Source organism: Cebidichthys violaceus, unplaced genomic scaffold (genome assembly GCF_023349555.1).
Source record: "Cebidichthys violaceus isolate CVI_PGR_0920_01 unplaced genomic scaffold, fCebVio1.0.p SCAF_187, whole genome shotgun sequence".
Lineage (NCBI taxonomy): Eukaryota > Metazoa > Chordata > Actinopteri > Perciformes > Stichaeidae > Cebidichthys > Cebidichthys violaceus.
In genome coordinates this window covers 12,501-28,636 of record NW_027176358.1, presented here as the reverse complement: position 1 = coordinate 28,636, position 16,136 = coordinate 12,501, and the positions used below count along the sequence as shown (strand labels likewise).

Sequence of the window (16,136 nt, the reverse complement as noted above, 5' to 3'; positions counted from 1 at the left end):
CCAGAAACTCCACCGTTAACGGCAGATCAGTTTAAACTGGTTCTCCACCACGATCCTTCAGTGTGGTTGAAAACCGTTTATCCCAAAAAAATAATAAAATAAAAAGCAGTGAGCTCATAACAAACTGTACAGCAGACTCAAGAGGAATTTAAACGCGTCGGTGACGAAGCAAACCTCGCCACTAACTCATGAATATTTACACAATCGACAGAAACGACACGTTCAGAGGTCAAGTGAGCGTCGGACAAAACGAAACAATCAAACTCCCAGGCAGGAATAAATCTCGTCTGCACTCAAAGACCCAGAGCGTGTCATCAGCCAGACTCAGGCTGCACAACTGGCAATGAAGCTAGATTCAAATACAGTTAAAACACGTCTTCTACGTCAAGTCTCAACGGGCTGACCTGCAGTGATGAGCCGGGGTTCATCAACTGTTAATAGACGGTGTTTGCTGATGAAGTGTAGCATCCATCCTCAGGTGATCCTCGTGAAAAAACGTTAAAAGTTCTGTTTTAACATTTAAGAAAATCCTCTGGACTCAAACCTTAAATCAAGTGGCCAAAACAAATGAATTATTATTACTGTTATGGCTTTTACAGTAGAGTAGTAACATGTACTCCAGAGTGAATGGCAGCAATAAAACACACTGTACAAAAAAAACAACTGAAATAACAGACGAGAGTAGCTTCAAGTATGACGCGTGTAGAGAACGTGTGCACATTGGAAGGTGATTTAAAGATCAACTCAAAGTGTGTGTGTGTGTGTGTGTGTGTGTGTGTGTGTGTGTGTGTGTGTGTGTGGGGAGGTGGGGTTCCTCTACAGCGTGTTGAGCTCGATGAGTCTCCCGGCGAAGACGGCGAGCGTCCCGATGATGCACACGGCCATGAACACACAGAGCAGGATGTGGTCCAGGACCATGGCCACGAACTTCCACTCCTCTGCTGCCTGAGGGAGGGAGGGAGAGAGAGAGAGAGAGAGAGAGAGTGAGAGAGAGAGAGAGAGAGAGAGAGAGAGAGAGTGAGAGTTTAAAGTTTACTTTACAGACACTCATGAGAACTTGTCAATGTTGGTAAATTATTAATTTAATTGCCTGTTTACCAAGGTAATTGAAAAACAACAAATCTTTAAATTTAATTAAAAATGTAATTAATTATAAGGAATATTTTGACATTTGGGAACATTTGCTTTTTGGCAGAGAGACGAGACGATCGATCCGACTCTCTGTGTGTCTGTACAGTAACCATGAGGCTGGAGACAGCAGCCGGTTAGCTTAGCTTAGCACAAAGACTGAAAACAGATGTAAACGGCTAGCCTGGCTCCGTCCAAAGGCTCTCTTTATTAACACGTTACGTCTCGTTTGTTTAATACGGACAAAAAACAAAATGTTCGAACGACAAGTTGTGGTTTTATGGGGCGTTATGTTCTGGACTATCTGTTTTTTTTTTTGCCAGGCAATTAATCAACTAATTTTAGCTTCTGCAATTAAAAAAAAAGGCATTTCTTTTATGCAGATTCTTTATTTTTTAAAACATTTAGTATTTTTAAAATACAATGTTACACCTACTATTGTGCTGCCTTGGTAGAGTCTAATTTTTTTTTAGTTTTTTTTTAATAAGCGTATGGATGTAAACACTATGAACGCCATCGTCTTACATTGTTAGATTCCTCGTCTGATTTCATGGTCTCAGCGATGTACTTCACCCCTTCAATGGCGCTGCGAACATCCGGGTTTTTGGCGATGGGAGACTGGTAGGTGACGCTGGTGGGGGTGGGGTTACCTGCAGGGGAGAGACGGGTCATACGGTAATACTTAATAATCATAATAACACACAGCAGAGAGAAACGGCTTCCTGGTATAACCTTTCATCCATTTATTTGCAGCCTTGCCTGAGATGTCGGAGATGTCCATGTCGGTGGGGAACGACCTCTTCTGCCGGATCTCCTGACTGGGACGCTTCATCGTGGAGAAGAACATCATGTTGGGAATGGTTTCGATGAAGACCTGAGACACAAACGGACCCTTTTATTCAGTCACACACACACACAACGCTTTCTTAAGTCACCACGGGTATAGATGCTATAGAAACACTGAACCTTGCGTATCCAGGGGGGCATGGTGTGCGTGCTGGGCGAGCGGTGGTGCGTGTTGATGACGATGACGGTGATGATGATGGAGGCGATGACGAACACCATCGTGAAGAGCATGTACTTCCCGATGAGAGGCACGGCGCTGGAGGTGGAGGGGATCAGCTCCACGATGACCAGCAGGAAGACGGTCAGAGACAGCAGGACGGAGATGGAGAGAGTCATCTTTTCACCTGCGGAGACAGGGAGACAGGGACACAGAGACGGACACTTTCACACAGCTCTTATAGTAGAAGTGGTGGCAAGTTATGGCTAACCGGTGAACTAACTTGACAGGTTTCTGCATACGTACCGGAGTCGGTGGGCAGGTAGAAGACCAGTCCGGTGAGGAACGAGAACAGCATGCAGGGAATGATGACGTTGACGATGAAGTAGAGAGGCAGACGCAGCATCAGGAAGTGGTAGGTGATGTCGAGGTATGGAGTGTCGGGGCAGCAGGTGTAGTAAACCCAGTGTTTCCAGCTCCTGTAGTCCTTCAGCACCCATTCACCGGACTCCATGAAGTTGCTGAGGTCAGGCCGATCGTTGTCCTAGAAGACAGAGGATGCACCGCAGTAGAAGAGGGCCGTAAAGGAGGAGATATCTAGGGGTTAGGGACAACCCTGTGAATATATATATATATATATATATATATATATATAATATATCTATATATATATATTATATATAAGTCACACTCACTGGGTTGATGACGACCAGCAGTCCGTCGTACGTCCAGGTGCCCAGCTTCATGCTGCAGTTCTGCAGGTCGAAGGGGAAGTGGAGGACGATGATCTCGCAGTAGCTCTTGAAGATGGCCGGAGGGTTCCACGTTATCATCCCAGTGTGCTCCAACAGCACTTTGGTTTCGTGGATGATGGCAAAGTCGCCGTCGGCGCTGAGGAAGAGGAAGACGGGGACAGAGGGAGAGTGTGAGAGAAGCATGGCGAGGCATTTGGACGTATAGGTGTGTGTGTGTGTGTGTGAGTTTGAGTAGTGTGTGTTTACTTGTTGTACAGCACCAGGTCTGGTTTCCATATGTCGGTTGAAGGGACCCTGATCTTCCTGATGCCTCCGTATTCATCTGGACTCCAATTCAGGTTCACATCGAGCCATTGCTGGGGTGAAAATCAGGGAAACTTGAGATCATTTCTGTCTACTAATGTTGTCATGTACTGTATATATCATAGCAGAAGAAATAAAAATCTTGTAACCTCCAGCAGTCACCATGTCATAAACCCTTCTTTCTATTTCAACTAGTTGAAACAACAAATATCATTCATTTGTATATTCACCAGTAAAAAGCATATAAATACATGATAATTGGCTACCAGTTGCAACTACATCTAAGTATGTAAATTAAACAGCAGGTTCATTGTTAAAATATATGATTCATAATAATTGAGTAACTGTGTTTTGGGTGTCGCATGGCAAAAACATTAATAGCATTAATTTCTAGGGAAATTTATGCATAGAAACACTCTTTTGTTGATAATCAAAGGTGAGCATTACTTTAATTCCCTTAAAATAACTGTAAACCTTGACTGGCTGTACATATAAAAAGAAGATCTATTCCATATCTTGTTAAATCTACATACTTGCAATTTTCCGTACCCTCTGACCATTGTTATTGGAATTTTCTAAATGTGTAGGTGGCATATATTTGTGGTTTTCCTGAATTCAACAGCCTCATTTACCTGTTTGAGACGAACATTACTGGTCACAATCTGGTTAACTTCATCCTGAGAGAAGCAGAAAAAAAGACAGAATAAACAAAAACAGTCAGAGGAAGTAAGATTTTCATGAGAGACTTCAGGACAAAATATAATCTGCACGCTTGTAACCATTTATTTTGTGTTTCTATGGACAATCGGTGGCATTTTAACAATAAAATAAAGCACATTTAGAGGCAAACATCCTATTATATTAATGGTCGAGGCAATCTGGATCACAGGTTGTCTGGGTGTACATAACTGTTAATGTTATTAGAAATAATTAGAAGCAATGGTCAAGCGCTAGCTGCTGGCATAAAAAAAAACAAAAACGTGGATATTTCTGGATTATTGTGTGACATAAAACATCCTCGGTTGTACTTTATCATCAATATACAAGATAAGTGACTGGATAGAATAGCTTTTAAAAATGGTGTATTAAGTTTAGCTTTGCGCGCAAAGTCAACTTCCGGTAGTTATGGAAAACAACAGTGCGCATGCTCAGAGCTCATTGCCAGGTGGACACTTTTTTTTTTCTTTTTTTTTTCCATTTGATTGGCAAATTGCTCAAGTCGTGTGCTGAAGGGCTTCGTTTCGAGAGAGGAGCTTGCAGAGAGAGGAGGTTTAGTTAAGAACCAAACTTCGTTTTTTTTGTTTTGTCAACACTGCTAATGCTAGCTAGCTAATTAGCTGGACTCATTTCAGCCGCGGTTTTCATCCGGTCTGCAGACGTTTGAAGCTAGCTGAGGACGCAGAATTAGAGCTACACGCTGTAAGAGCTGATATGACTACTTCTTATTTGTGTTGTGTGGCCGCCGTGTCATCTCTGAGCCGATATGTTTGTTGTGACCGTGGTGTTGTGTAGAAAAATGTCTTTTGCTAACTTTATTAGCCGAACATTAGCTTAAATCTACCGTTACTTTCCATTTGTGCCATGTTTTTATCTTGAACTAACTAAAGCCTGCTTGTGTTGCTCGTGTCATCTCTGAGGCGATATGTTTGATGTGTCTCTGGTCCTTTAGTCTGGGTGGTAGACCCCTGAAAGATTTTACATTAGAACAAATACTACACATATTACAAGGTACTCAGTGTTGCATATGTGTCTGACCAAAATACCAAAAAAAAGGACAAAATAAATTATTAATTTAAATATTTTTTGAAGTGTCTTTTTTTTTTTAAAGCAGATATTTTTGTTGTGACCCTGGTTCTGCAGCAGGAGTGAAACATTGAAGAATTGAAATCCTCTTCACCTCATGGACGTCCTCGCTACAGCCTGAACGCAGAAGGAGAGCTACGAACAGTAAGAGCAATTTATTTTAATATGCATTGTGCTCGTGTTGTGTTTTGAGGCCGCCGTGCCATCAAGGAGCAGATATGGTTGTTGTGTTTTGAGGCCGCCGTGCCATCACAGAGCAGATATGGTTGTTGTGTTTTGTGACTGTCGTGCCATCACAAAGCAGATATGGTTGTTGTGTTTTGTGGCCGCCGTGCCATCACAGAGCAGATATGGTTGTTGTGTTTTGTGACTGTCGTGCCATCACAGAGCAGATATGGTTGTTGTGTTTTGTGACTGTCGTGCCATCACAGAGCAGATATGGTTGTTGTGTTTTGTGACTGTCGTGCCATCACAGAGCAGATATGGTTGTTGTGTTTTGTGACTGTCGTGCCATCACAGAGCAGATATGGTTGTTGTGTTTTGTGGCCGCCGTGCCATCAAGAAGTCGATATTTTTGTTGTGATCCTGGTTCTGCAGCAGGAGTGAAACATTGAAGGCTTGAAATCGTCTTCACCTCGTGGACGTCCTCGCTACAGCCTGAACGCAGAAGGAGAGCTACGAACAGTAAGAGCAATTTATTTTAATATGCATTGTGCTCGTGTTGTGTTTCGAGGCCACCGTGCCATCAAGGAGCAGATATGGTTGTTGTGACTGTGGTGTTATGTAGAAAAAATGAGGTGTCTTTTGCTAACTTTATTAGCAAAAGAGAAGCTATTTGCAGTGCTGGATATTGTCTGTTTTTATTTCACACAGTTTGGCCATTGCCTTTTGTATTGACTGACAAGGTTTTCAGACCTGCCTTGTTTATTTCAGTACTGTGGATAGTGGCATATGCTACATAATCAATGCTTTTTTTTTTTAATGCCATAGATTGCTGTGGCTTTTTCTCAGATGAATGGGCCTGTTTGCTTATATTTTAGCAACATAACATCATTGAGTTAACATCAATCGTGAAGTGAAACTGTCATTACGTTCTGCTCTTAAATCGTGACTGGTATGGAGTAGACACCATTAAATGGTGCTCATAGGACCTTTTTACAAACTATCGGTGGAACTGGGTTCCAATAGTGGCCGACGTCACGTTGGGATGTCCGTCACCGGTTTGCATGGAGGCTCCAGAATATGGTGCTCTTTTTTTTTTTTTTTTTTTTTGCTTAAATGATCCGCATGTTAATAACTCCCCACGATAATTCAAACCTCTGTGAAAGACTCCATGAAATAGCAACGATGGAATGAATTTACCGATGTCGATTAGTGTTTCCTTAGAAGGAGCAAAGAGCTCGTTTCTTACCACACTGATGAGCTGTATCAGCTGTAGTCCCACGGTGACCACCACGGCTTCACTGAAGTGGTTAACGGGGCGAACCACCTTGTTGTAACCAGTGAACAGCGTTTTAACCAGACGAGTCTCGTCCTCTGAGCAGAACACTGGACCTAATAGGACACACACAGAGACATGCTTCAGTCACACTTTGTCCCGTTACACACCGGTCACTTGATGAGTGGCATCTTCTGAACATATTGCGCAGGGAGGTCAGAGGGAAACGCAGATTTTGGGGCGTGACAGCAATGTCAATAATGTGAGCTTCATGCTGTAGGCAAACTGGTATATCCAGCCGACGGCCCCCCCCGTCCCCGTCCCCGTCCCCGCCCCCGCAAATGTTTTCACGCTGGAAACCAAAATCACAGCTGAAGCGAGAGGCAGGCCAGCAGATTGTTTTTAACTGTGATTCACGCTGCAAACATTTTTTCCGGGCTTACAACTAGCAACCCGAAACCCTTCAGTGGGGGGGGGGGAGGGGGAGGGGGGAGAGAGAGAGAGAGAGAGGGAGAGAGAGAGAGAGAGAGAGAGAATGCATTGGAAGAGAGGCAGATGGGAAGTTACAGGAAATACATCAGATGAGAGTGACTGGCGTGCCACGCAGGTGAAAAGCCTCGGCGCTGAGTGTCTCTGGAGCTGTCTAAGCACTGCGATCAAGTGTGTGTGTGTGTGTGTGTGTGTGTGTGTGTGTGTGTGTGTGTGTGTGTGTGTGTGTGTGTGTGTGTGTGTGTGTAAGACCTCGGGAGCAGAACCTGATCCGAGTGTTAAGAGGGTGTTTGGGGGGGAAACCATCCCTGGCCGATCCTCTTGACAGTGAGTCTGGATCAGTTAAGAGTTCAGAACATTTAACCTGCATTTAACACCTCTTCATACTAAAGGTGTTTCCAGCTAACGGACTTACAGTCCGTTTTATTAACCATGCCTTTGTGAGCCTATAAATTATGATATGCTAATGAGATATGCAACACTAAACTATACCAGCTGCACTGGTTGCTTTACAATGAACTAGAGACAGATTTGTACCTGTTTTAATGAATTCATTATTTGCTTCCTTATAGTCAGCCTGTCTGTCCCTCACAGGCTTTTAGGAGACGTTGCATTGACAGGTGTGTTTAGTTCTCTGTAGTTCAGCTGGTCTCTGTGGTGGACTCTTAAGAAACGGCCTTTTGACCCAGATTTCCTTCTGATTCCTTTAGAAAGCACAGCATTTGTTTGGATTCTGGTAGTTTTTACTTTGCTTTTTTTGTCAGTTATTATGACTGTAAATTAAATCGTCTAAAAAATAAATAAATCAGCAGTCGGAACCTCGAGCTACTTAAACCAATTTTCTTTAATTTTGTTGTTGTTTTGAACATAAAATAGAGCCTGAATGTTGCTGAATTTGCAAAACTGCTGCTTGTTGATGCTCATATCTGATACATCCAGATATGAATTGTTGCCATACATCCCTCAAATATAAGAGTTTCTGATTGCAATTTATTTCTGAATATTTGCAAACATTTAGCTATGATCAGTACTTGTTGAATGTTCATACGTTCACTCCTCTGACGCATACTTTACTCATGATCTCCTCGCTGTCATTGTTTTTTTTTTTTTTTTTTTAGCTCTGTCAATCGTGGTATCAGCTGGTCACATTCATGTAATAACACACCATCCTGTCTGCTTTTAAACGTTCATGTCAAACAATCTATTGTGATGAAGAGTATTTAGTTTCTAGTTGTTCCTCTCGATTTAACTACTGTAGTATACCGTGTACTACAAGTGGACTATCGCAGTAGACGCACAGTAAATTAGCAGAGTGCAAAGTTACATCCTTTGCATGTTTTTGTAGGAATCTGAGCTGAGCCTGTAGGACCTTGTTTCCTTTAGCCAGCAATGGCCGCTTGCCTGTCTGTTGTCCAGCGAGCGCACTTTGATCATGGCCACAGACAGAAATAGATGGGAGGGAAGGCGGGACAGAGGAGCCACTTGGAGCCGTCAATCATCGCCCACTTTTAAACTCCCAATTTTTACGCAGGATACCGAACCACCAGTGCACGATACAAGGTGCTGAGTTCTAGCTGGAAAATGTTTCATTTATTCTGGTCTGTGTTTTGAGTCCGTCTTGATATATTGTGGGCCGGAAATAAGCTTCGGACCAAATGTGTTGTGAGGAACGTTCATCGGTCGTACTGTCGGAATGCATTTGAGCGAAAGAAAACAAAATAGGTCGGCGAGTTCTCCTCAAATTGCCTCATTCGTTCACTGTCCCCTTGAAGATGTGATGACACCACAAAACTAACTCAAAACTCACAATACCTCCGGCTGCATTCTTGTCTATTAAGGTTATTGTCAGTGAATTAATTCTTATTCTTGAATCAAATTCTTGACTACTGTATGAAAGTTAAAACATTCTGCGCGAACTATGCAGCCAAGAAAATCTTGTGTTGCTGGTAAATGGTTTTCAAAGTGGATGTGTAGCATCCAGGAATGAAGACCTTCAAATGATTTAATGAGACACATTTTTGTATTTATTGCACATCTGCAGCGATGCAGATAATGTCCCAACAGGTGGTTGTTTTTTTTTTTTTTTTAAAGGCTGCGTACATTCATCTCGACACACATCACATCCATTTGTCACCGGTGGGGGGGGGGGGGGGGGGGTTCAGGAAATGGGCCAGTGCTCAAAAATCGCTGAATTGGAAAAGGATAAATGCTGCGTATTGAAATGAATAGACTGTTAATCTCGCTGGTGCAGGAACGTAATGCTTTGATTACAGAAAGAACTCAAATAAACAGCGAGCTGAAATCTTGTTAAAATCAGGTGTGTCGCCCTGATCAATGCACCGCTTTTTTTTAATGAAAAATGTTTTTGGCAGTTTGTGTTAAGAAACATATTTATTTATAAAGCATCGACTGAAACGGCTCCAGAACCTGAAACACTCTCTATTAAGACCCGATCAGAACTCTGTGCTATGAATCTCATGGCGTTATTAATATTTGTGACGATAATATTCTACCTTTTTTTTCGGTTTTATTTTAGCTCTCAAGGCCGTGAGATGTTCTGCTCTGTTTGTGAACAGTTTGTGAAACACAAGAGTTTGAGCATTTAATTAATGTGTAGCTTATTAATTTGCATTAGATGAGGCAGGAATCCCCCCCCCCCCCCAGAGTGTGTGTGTGTGTGTGTGTGTGTGTGTGTGTGCGTGTGCATCAACAAGCACGTGTCCTTGAACAAAGACAACGAAGCCATACCTACTCGCATATTTAAATTCCTTCTTGAATATGAACGCAGAGAGGAATCTCAACAATGCTGAGCCGCCTCCTCTTTTTTTTTTTTTTTTTTAGCGTAGCTGAAGGACGAATGCCGACGCGCTCGTTTCTTTTCTCTGGCAGATTTTTAAAAGATTCAGCAGTAAACTGTTTTTAGACGTTTCTTCAGTTGTGCTTGTAGCGGGGGGGGGGAGAGATTATCGTGATGTATTTGATCCAGAACCCCCCCTCCTATAGGGATGAAACACTTTTGATTTGTCAGGTATTGTCACTTGCTGGCTCATCCAGCAACTGTCTGGTTGTTTTACCCTTAAACTGTTTCAATATCATTTAACTCAATAACCGTGAAATAGAAGTTTGGTCGCGAGAGCTTTCATATTGCTTAACCCGTACATTCATAGCTCTTTTTTTTTTTGGTGGGGGGGGGGGGGGGGGGCGTTCCCAGGCCATGTGTCAGGAAGCTGTCTCCTGTTTCTGAGCAATGCCACTCGGCATGCTCCAGTCTCTGGAGAGACCAGTGATTTATGTTAATGCATGTAATATGTACAATCTGTACAATTTTGGCTAATCCCTCTTTGAGCTGGACATTTTGGATTATAGTCAGCACTATCGTTCAAGGAGCTTTACACACACACACACACACACACACACACACACACACACACACACACACACACACACACACACACACACACACAGAGAGAGAGGAAAACTTACCAGCAAGTACGCTGAGAATCCATGCCAGCGAGATCTGGACCTTGGAGAGATTCATACCTCCACCAGACGTTGAAGTAAAACAGCCCTGAAATCGACAGCATCCGTCAGATACAAGCGTTGTTCACCAGTCAGCAGGTCACAAGCGAACTGACTCGACACAGACATGTAGCGGAGTCTCTCTGCAGTTAAAGTGAGTGGTGGTGGTGGGAAGGTGGATCGCCCAGTAAGTGAGCTCTGGTTTCTCTTCCCTCCCCCACCCAACAACATCCCAACCTCTCAGCGCACTTCAAGGCACGGGGGACAGCTGGTGTGTGTGTGTGTGTGTGTGTGTGTGTGTGTGTGCGTGTGTGTGTGTGCGTGTGTGTGTGTGTGTGTGTGTGTGTGTGTGTGTGTGTGTGTGTGTGTTGAATATACACAAATCAACACTGTCATCATTTCTCACACATGTGGAAGTTGTTCTTGCGGTCATGACTCCAGTATAGCATCTTATATCAGCGTGATGGAGAAGCAGAGGGCAGCGAGAGGGTTGACGACAGACGTGTGGCGCAGGGGAAATGAGGAGAGACTGACAGATGGACGGTGTAGGGGGACGGGACGGAGACAGGGACAGCGAGGCAGACAGGAGGACAGCTGAGAGCTGTCCCCGATGGAATGACAAGCATGTCCACACATGCTGCTATCCCACAATACACACACTAACTACTGAGGTGTGTGTGTGTGTCTGTCTCTTTCTGTTTCTCTCTTTCTTCTTCTTCTTCTTCTTCTTCTTCTTCTTCAGTGTCTGTCTGTCTCCTTCAGACTTAGTGTCAGTCTGTCTCACTCAGACAGAGTGTCTGTCGGCCTGTCTCACTCAGACAGTGTCTGTCTCACTCAGACCGAGTGTCTGTCTGTCTGTCTCTGTCTGTCTGCCTTTCTCTCTGTCTTTGTCTGTCTCCTTCTCTCTCACTCAGACAGAGAGACCGTCTCTTTCTGTCTGTTTGTCCGCCTGTCTGGATGAAATTCAACAAGCTCAGTCGGGTTATTTTTATTCAAAATAAATCAAAATAGAATTTGCACTTTATTTTGGTAATGAAAGAGAACGTGGTCAAAACTGCAGTATTTACATCTTTTTAATTCTGTCAATAATAACAATGAAAAAAGACCAGGATCTGTCACATGTCTGTAACCAGACCAATGCTATGTTGCATTTCATCCACTAGATGGCAGGAAGCTCAGTCCAGGACAGAAACTTAGGGACAGATGTCATCAGAGACACGATGGGCCTGTGGGTCGACTTTCTTTATTCATGAAACCTCTTAAGAAAGAAACTGGGAGTTTGCCTTCAGGTGGACAATATTTGAATGCCTATATTCTTCAATATTCATTGTCCACAACAGTGCAAGGATTCAGATGATGCCCTTTGATAAAGTTGTAGCTATGGGGAATGCAATTTCACAGTTGAAGCAGACACTATTTGTAAATTCCTTTACGCAAGAGACAAACAGAGTTTACTTAAAGGTAGAACATGAGTCGTGTGGACTGAGTCCAATGAACGGGTTCAGCTCACGCAAACCCACCATGCTGTCCTTCTCACGCTGTCCTGCTCAATACAACAATATAACCAAACGGTCCTCATGCTTTTGACTGTATTACAAGAGTATTAACAAACCATGGAGTCAGTCTGTCTGTCTCTCTGTCTCTGTCTGTCTGTGTCTCTGTCTGTCTCTCTGTCTCTCTCTGTCTCTGTCTGTCTGTCTCTGTCTATTTGTCTCTCTCTTTCTCTCTCTCTCTATCTGTCTCTGTCCTCTCTCTCTCTCTCTCTCTCTCTGTCCTCTCTCTGTCTCTCTCTCTCTCTCTCTCTCTCTCTCTCTCTGTCTCTCTCTCTCTCTCTCTCTCTGTCCTCTCTCTTTCTCTCTCTCTGTCTGTCTGTCTGTCTGTCTGTCTGTCTGTCTGTCTGTCTGTCTGTCTGTCTGTCTGTCTGTCTGTCTGTCTCTGTCTCTGTGTCTGTCTGTCTCTGTCTCTCAGTGTCTGTCTGTCTCTTTCTCTCTCTGTCTGTCTGTCTCTTTCTCTCTCTCTCTGTCTGTCTGTCTCTCTTTCTCTCTTTCTCTTTCTCTCTGTGTCTGTCTCTCTCTTTCTCTCTGTGTCTGTCTCTCTCTTTCTCTCTCTGTCTGTCTGTCTGGGTATAATTTTCCCGTCCAGCTCAGAGATGTAGTGATACTGCACCTCCCAGTACTTTCACAGATGTTCCTGTTTTGTTTTTAGTTCAGGTTCATTTAGTTCTTTGTCAGTTGAATCAATTTGCACACGTGTCGGTGATGTCGTATCGATGATGTCGTGTCGGTGGTGTCGCGTCGATGATGTCGCGGCGATGATGTTGACGGGTTAGTCATACTTCTCCCCCCGCAGTCAAGGAGCTTCATTTGCCTCAGCATTGTCTTTAAAACAGATGATGCAGGTAAACGCAGCAGCACACCTGCAGGAACGTCTGCTTCCACCTCTGGCTGTATAACGGCAATATTTAAACATCACCAATGCAACGAATATTCAAAGAAATATTCACTCTGCCGTGTACGTGTTGCTGTTTGCTCAACGTGGTTTTAAAAAAAAGGGGTTCATGAATGTTTTAGCTCGATGCGTCTCTTGTTCCTTATTCTAGTTCTCCTGATAAAGAACAAATGTGTCCCGAGAACCCTGGGACACTTGATATTTGACGTGGTTCTTTTGTACTCACCACTAGATGGCAGTACAATACTGAGAAACTACAGCACACGGCATGATGACGCCATAGTCTACATGTGAAGTGTGTGTGTGTGTGTGTGTGTGTGTGTGTGTGTGTGTGTGTGTGTGTGTGTGTGCTCAGTCTGCATCGGTGTGTTTCCGTCTGTCTGGCACTCTTCTGGCCGTCTGTACATTTGCCCCCAATTGGTTTTTCTTTCTCTTTCTGTCCGTCTGTCTCTGTCTCTGTTCTGTTTGTGATGCACTCTCACCTCTTGTTTTCCCTCTGTCCTCCCTCATACATGGAGGGGGGGGGGGGTTTTGAGATGAAAGAGCACTTTGAGATGAGTAATGTAAGCTTCCTGTCGCCTCGTTTCTCATGCCTCATTTTAATGACATTCAGAAAATCATTACTCAAAAGTTCATCTGTATATCTGTAATTTATTGAAAAATAATTTAGTGCATCGGGGTGCTGTCAATCACACTCTTGTGTTCCCAAATACCCTTTTAAAAAAATAAATAAAAAATCTCTATTTCTTAGATTAGTCAATTTCTCCACAGGAAGTGTCACCTGTTTGAAATGGCAGATATCTGATTTTAGAGTGAAACCCATTTTCCTTGTTGATTTAAAGGTTATTCAGTTGAAGACGGCAGCGTTCTGCAGGAAGCTGACAAGGAACTAGTAACAAATTAATTAGACAATCGGAGGCAGACGCCGTGCTGAAACCGGCAATGTCAAGATTTGAAGTTTCAAAAGTTGGCGTTCGTGTATCACGACGGATTACTTTACTTTTGATGCGAGAGGCAGAATGTGCAGTTTATCGGGTCAAAGCTTTGTTTCAAACATATTCATTGTGTTACTCTGTGGGTGGCTTAGTTGTAACACTGAGATGAGCTCTGAGATCTTTTCACTTTACAGAGGAGCACAGTTCTCCAGCCGGCTGAAAGATGTTCCGTGTGTGTGTGTGTGTGTGTGTGTGTGTGTGTGTGTGTGTGTGTGTGTGTGTGTGTGTGTGTGTGTGTGTGTGTGTGTGTGTGTGTGGCACTTGGATGTGAAGGAAGGTTACCGCATGCGTGTGGAACGTTCATGACAAAGTAAAGAGAAAGGAGAGGACAAACGTGTTGTATATCCTAAACCACAACAAGCCTTCAGGGCGACTGTACAGCCAGAGACTTTCAGAATCAAATCTATTTCAAGGCCTTTATGTAAAAAGGCCTTTTGTGCTGATACGCCATGATTTAAAAATGGCCTTACCAGGTATTCAATTCTATTTATTCCCTTCGTGGTATTTGTAAACACAGCTTTGTGCCGTGAATAATTTTGTTTTTGGACCGCAGAAGGAGCGACGGAATTGTCCGACTTGTCACTTACTCACTCACTCACTCACTCACTCACTCACTCACTCACTCACTCACTCACTCACTCACTCACTCATGTGAGTGAGCGACCGATGAGTGAGAGAGCGACCTAGTGACAAAGTTAGCTGATTCAGTGAGTGATTGACCTGCTCAGTCGCTCGCTCAGTCGATGATTTCATTTAATAATCAAGAGATTTAATTTGCTGTTGTTTGAGGGCATCCCCCCCCCTCCCGTCCTCTTTCTTTGAGCTCAGTGGCGATGCTTCACTAAAGTAGCAAAAAAGTCTGAAGGACGGGAATTCAAAAACACAAAACGTCCCCTTGAACAGGCCCCCAGGTGAGACATGATTACTAAGGACAAGTCCCCAAATGATGAGAGTCCTAGTATTTTTTTAATTAGCCTGGATTCTTTATGCTATATTTACTCGCATTAAGAGGAGAGCACTGATGTGTTTTTAATTTACCTACATTTACGACGTTTCTGTCCCAGATGTGCGAGAGGTATCGGGGGGGGGGGGGGGGGGGGTGGTGGAACGGTTCACCACGTTCTCGGTTCAGGTTGGATGCGATACGCCGGTGCCACGGTTAGAAACGCCACCAGGGCTCTGCTGTTGGCCAGAGATCCGCCGCTCTGCCGTTGCTTTTTCCGAGACGCTGGATTAATGATGACATCGGCCTATTGCCGTCGGTACAGTCAGCTGGCTCTGCGTAGTCCGTGACGACCGGCCGTCTGTAGCGGGAGCTCTGGACGTTTGATTCTCTGTTTTGGGCTTTTTTTGTTTTCTTTTACAAGGCAGGATTTATGGTCTGTAGAAATGGGCTCGTGAAGGAGTAGTGTCACGGGGCTCAATAGCATTAAGCATGTTAGTACAGCCTTGTGTGTGTGTGTGTGTGTGTGTGTGTGTGTGTGTGTGTGTGTGTGTGTGTGTGTGTGTGTGTGTGCGCCTTCCATCTACTCATCACCCAACACCACATCTACCCCGGTTTCCACATCCTCTCTTCGTCAGATCATTGTTGTGTTAGTTTGCCGTTCCTCAGCCTCTCAGTATTGTTCATTTTGAGCGTATGTCTTCGTCTCCGGTTCCCCAGCCCGGCCTGCCTGCGTTGCCTCGACGACGCTGTCCATTCCCTGCTACACTCGCACCCCTGGTCTGCCTTGCTCTGCCCAGGATCGCCACCCATTACCCTCCTATAAAATAAACCTTTTCACTTTATTTAAGACGCCAACATTTGCCTGATGGTGGTTTTTGTTTGCTGTGGCTTAAATCAGGACATGTTGTGAAGTGTTGTTGTTGTTGTTGGATGGATTAGTGTTTGTGCAGCGGGGAGGGCAGAAATGCATCAACTCGTACTCTTTATTAACAACAGATGGGTTGCTGGTGGGTGAAATAATATCTTTGTTAATGAGGGAAATATCAATGACATTTTCTAAAATGTGAACATGGTGGGGAGCAGACAGCTGAGAGAGACGCTGTTCTTTATTTATAAAGAATGAAAAACAGTGGAAAAGCTGTACGAATTCATATTTTTTTTATATTTCACAAATATTTAACTATTATAGTCTGCATATGTTTTTAGATTATGCACCACATTCCTGTTCACTTGAGACAAGATGGCAATTTACATTATTTTGTGAATTCAAGAATAAAAAGGAAGATATTTACCAGGTGTAAAACTGAAC

The 16,136-nt window shown here is 43.7% G+C and overlaps 1 protein-coding gene across 1 annotated transcript; it reads right to left on the bottom strand.

The window, feature by feature from the left end:
• Window positions 1-816: 816 nt before the first annotated feature.
• Window positions 817-10,607, bottom strand: chrna1 (cholinergic receptor, nicotinic, alpha 1 (muscle)). Its single transcript, XM_068712959.1, has 10 exons — window positions 10,403-10,607; window positions 6,404-6,546; window positions 3,822-3,866; window positions 3,133-3,242; window positions 2,827-3,022; window positions 2,438-2,675; window positions 2,095-2,318; window positions 1,888-2,002; window positions 1,654-1,778; window positions 817-945 (listed from the first exon to the last, which is right to left on the bottom strand). The coding sequence occupies exons 1-10, from the start codon at window positions 10,455-10,457 to the stop codon at window positions 817-819; spliced, it is 1,380 nt and encodes a 459-aa protein (XP_068569060.1). The 5' UTR covers window positions 10,458-10,607.
• Window positions 10,608-16,136: the final 5,529 nt, after the last annotated feature.

Bases quoted from the DNA above. Each gene is read 5' to 3' on its own strand.
- chrna1 (XM_068712959.1), bottom strand. From the start codon at position 10,457: ATGAATCTCTCCAAGGTCCAGATCTCGCTGGCATGGATTCTCAGCGTA. The intron at 3,243-3,821 runs GTAAATGAGGCT...TTTTCACCCCAG, and splicing joins GTAATGTTCGTCTCAAACAG to CAATGGCTCGATGTGAACCT. The intron at 946-1,653 runs GTAAGACGATGG...TCCCTCCCTCAG, and splicing joins CAGACGAGGAATCTAACAAT to GCAGCAGAGGAGTGGAAGTT.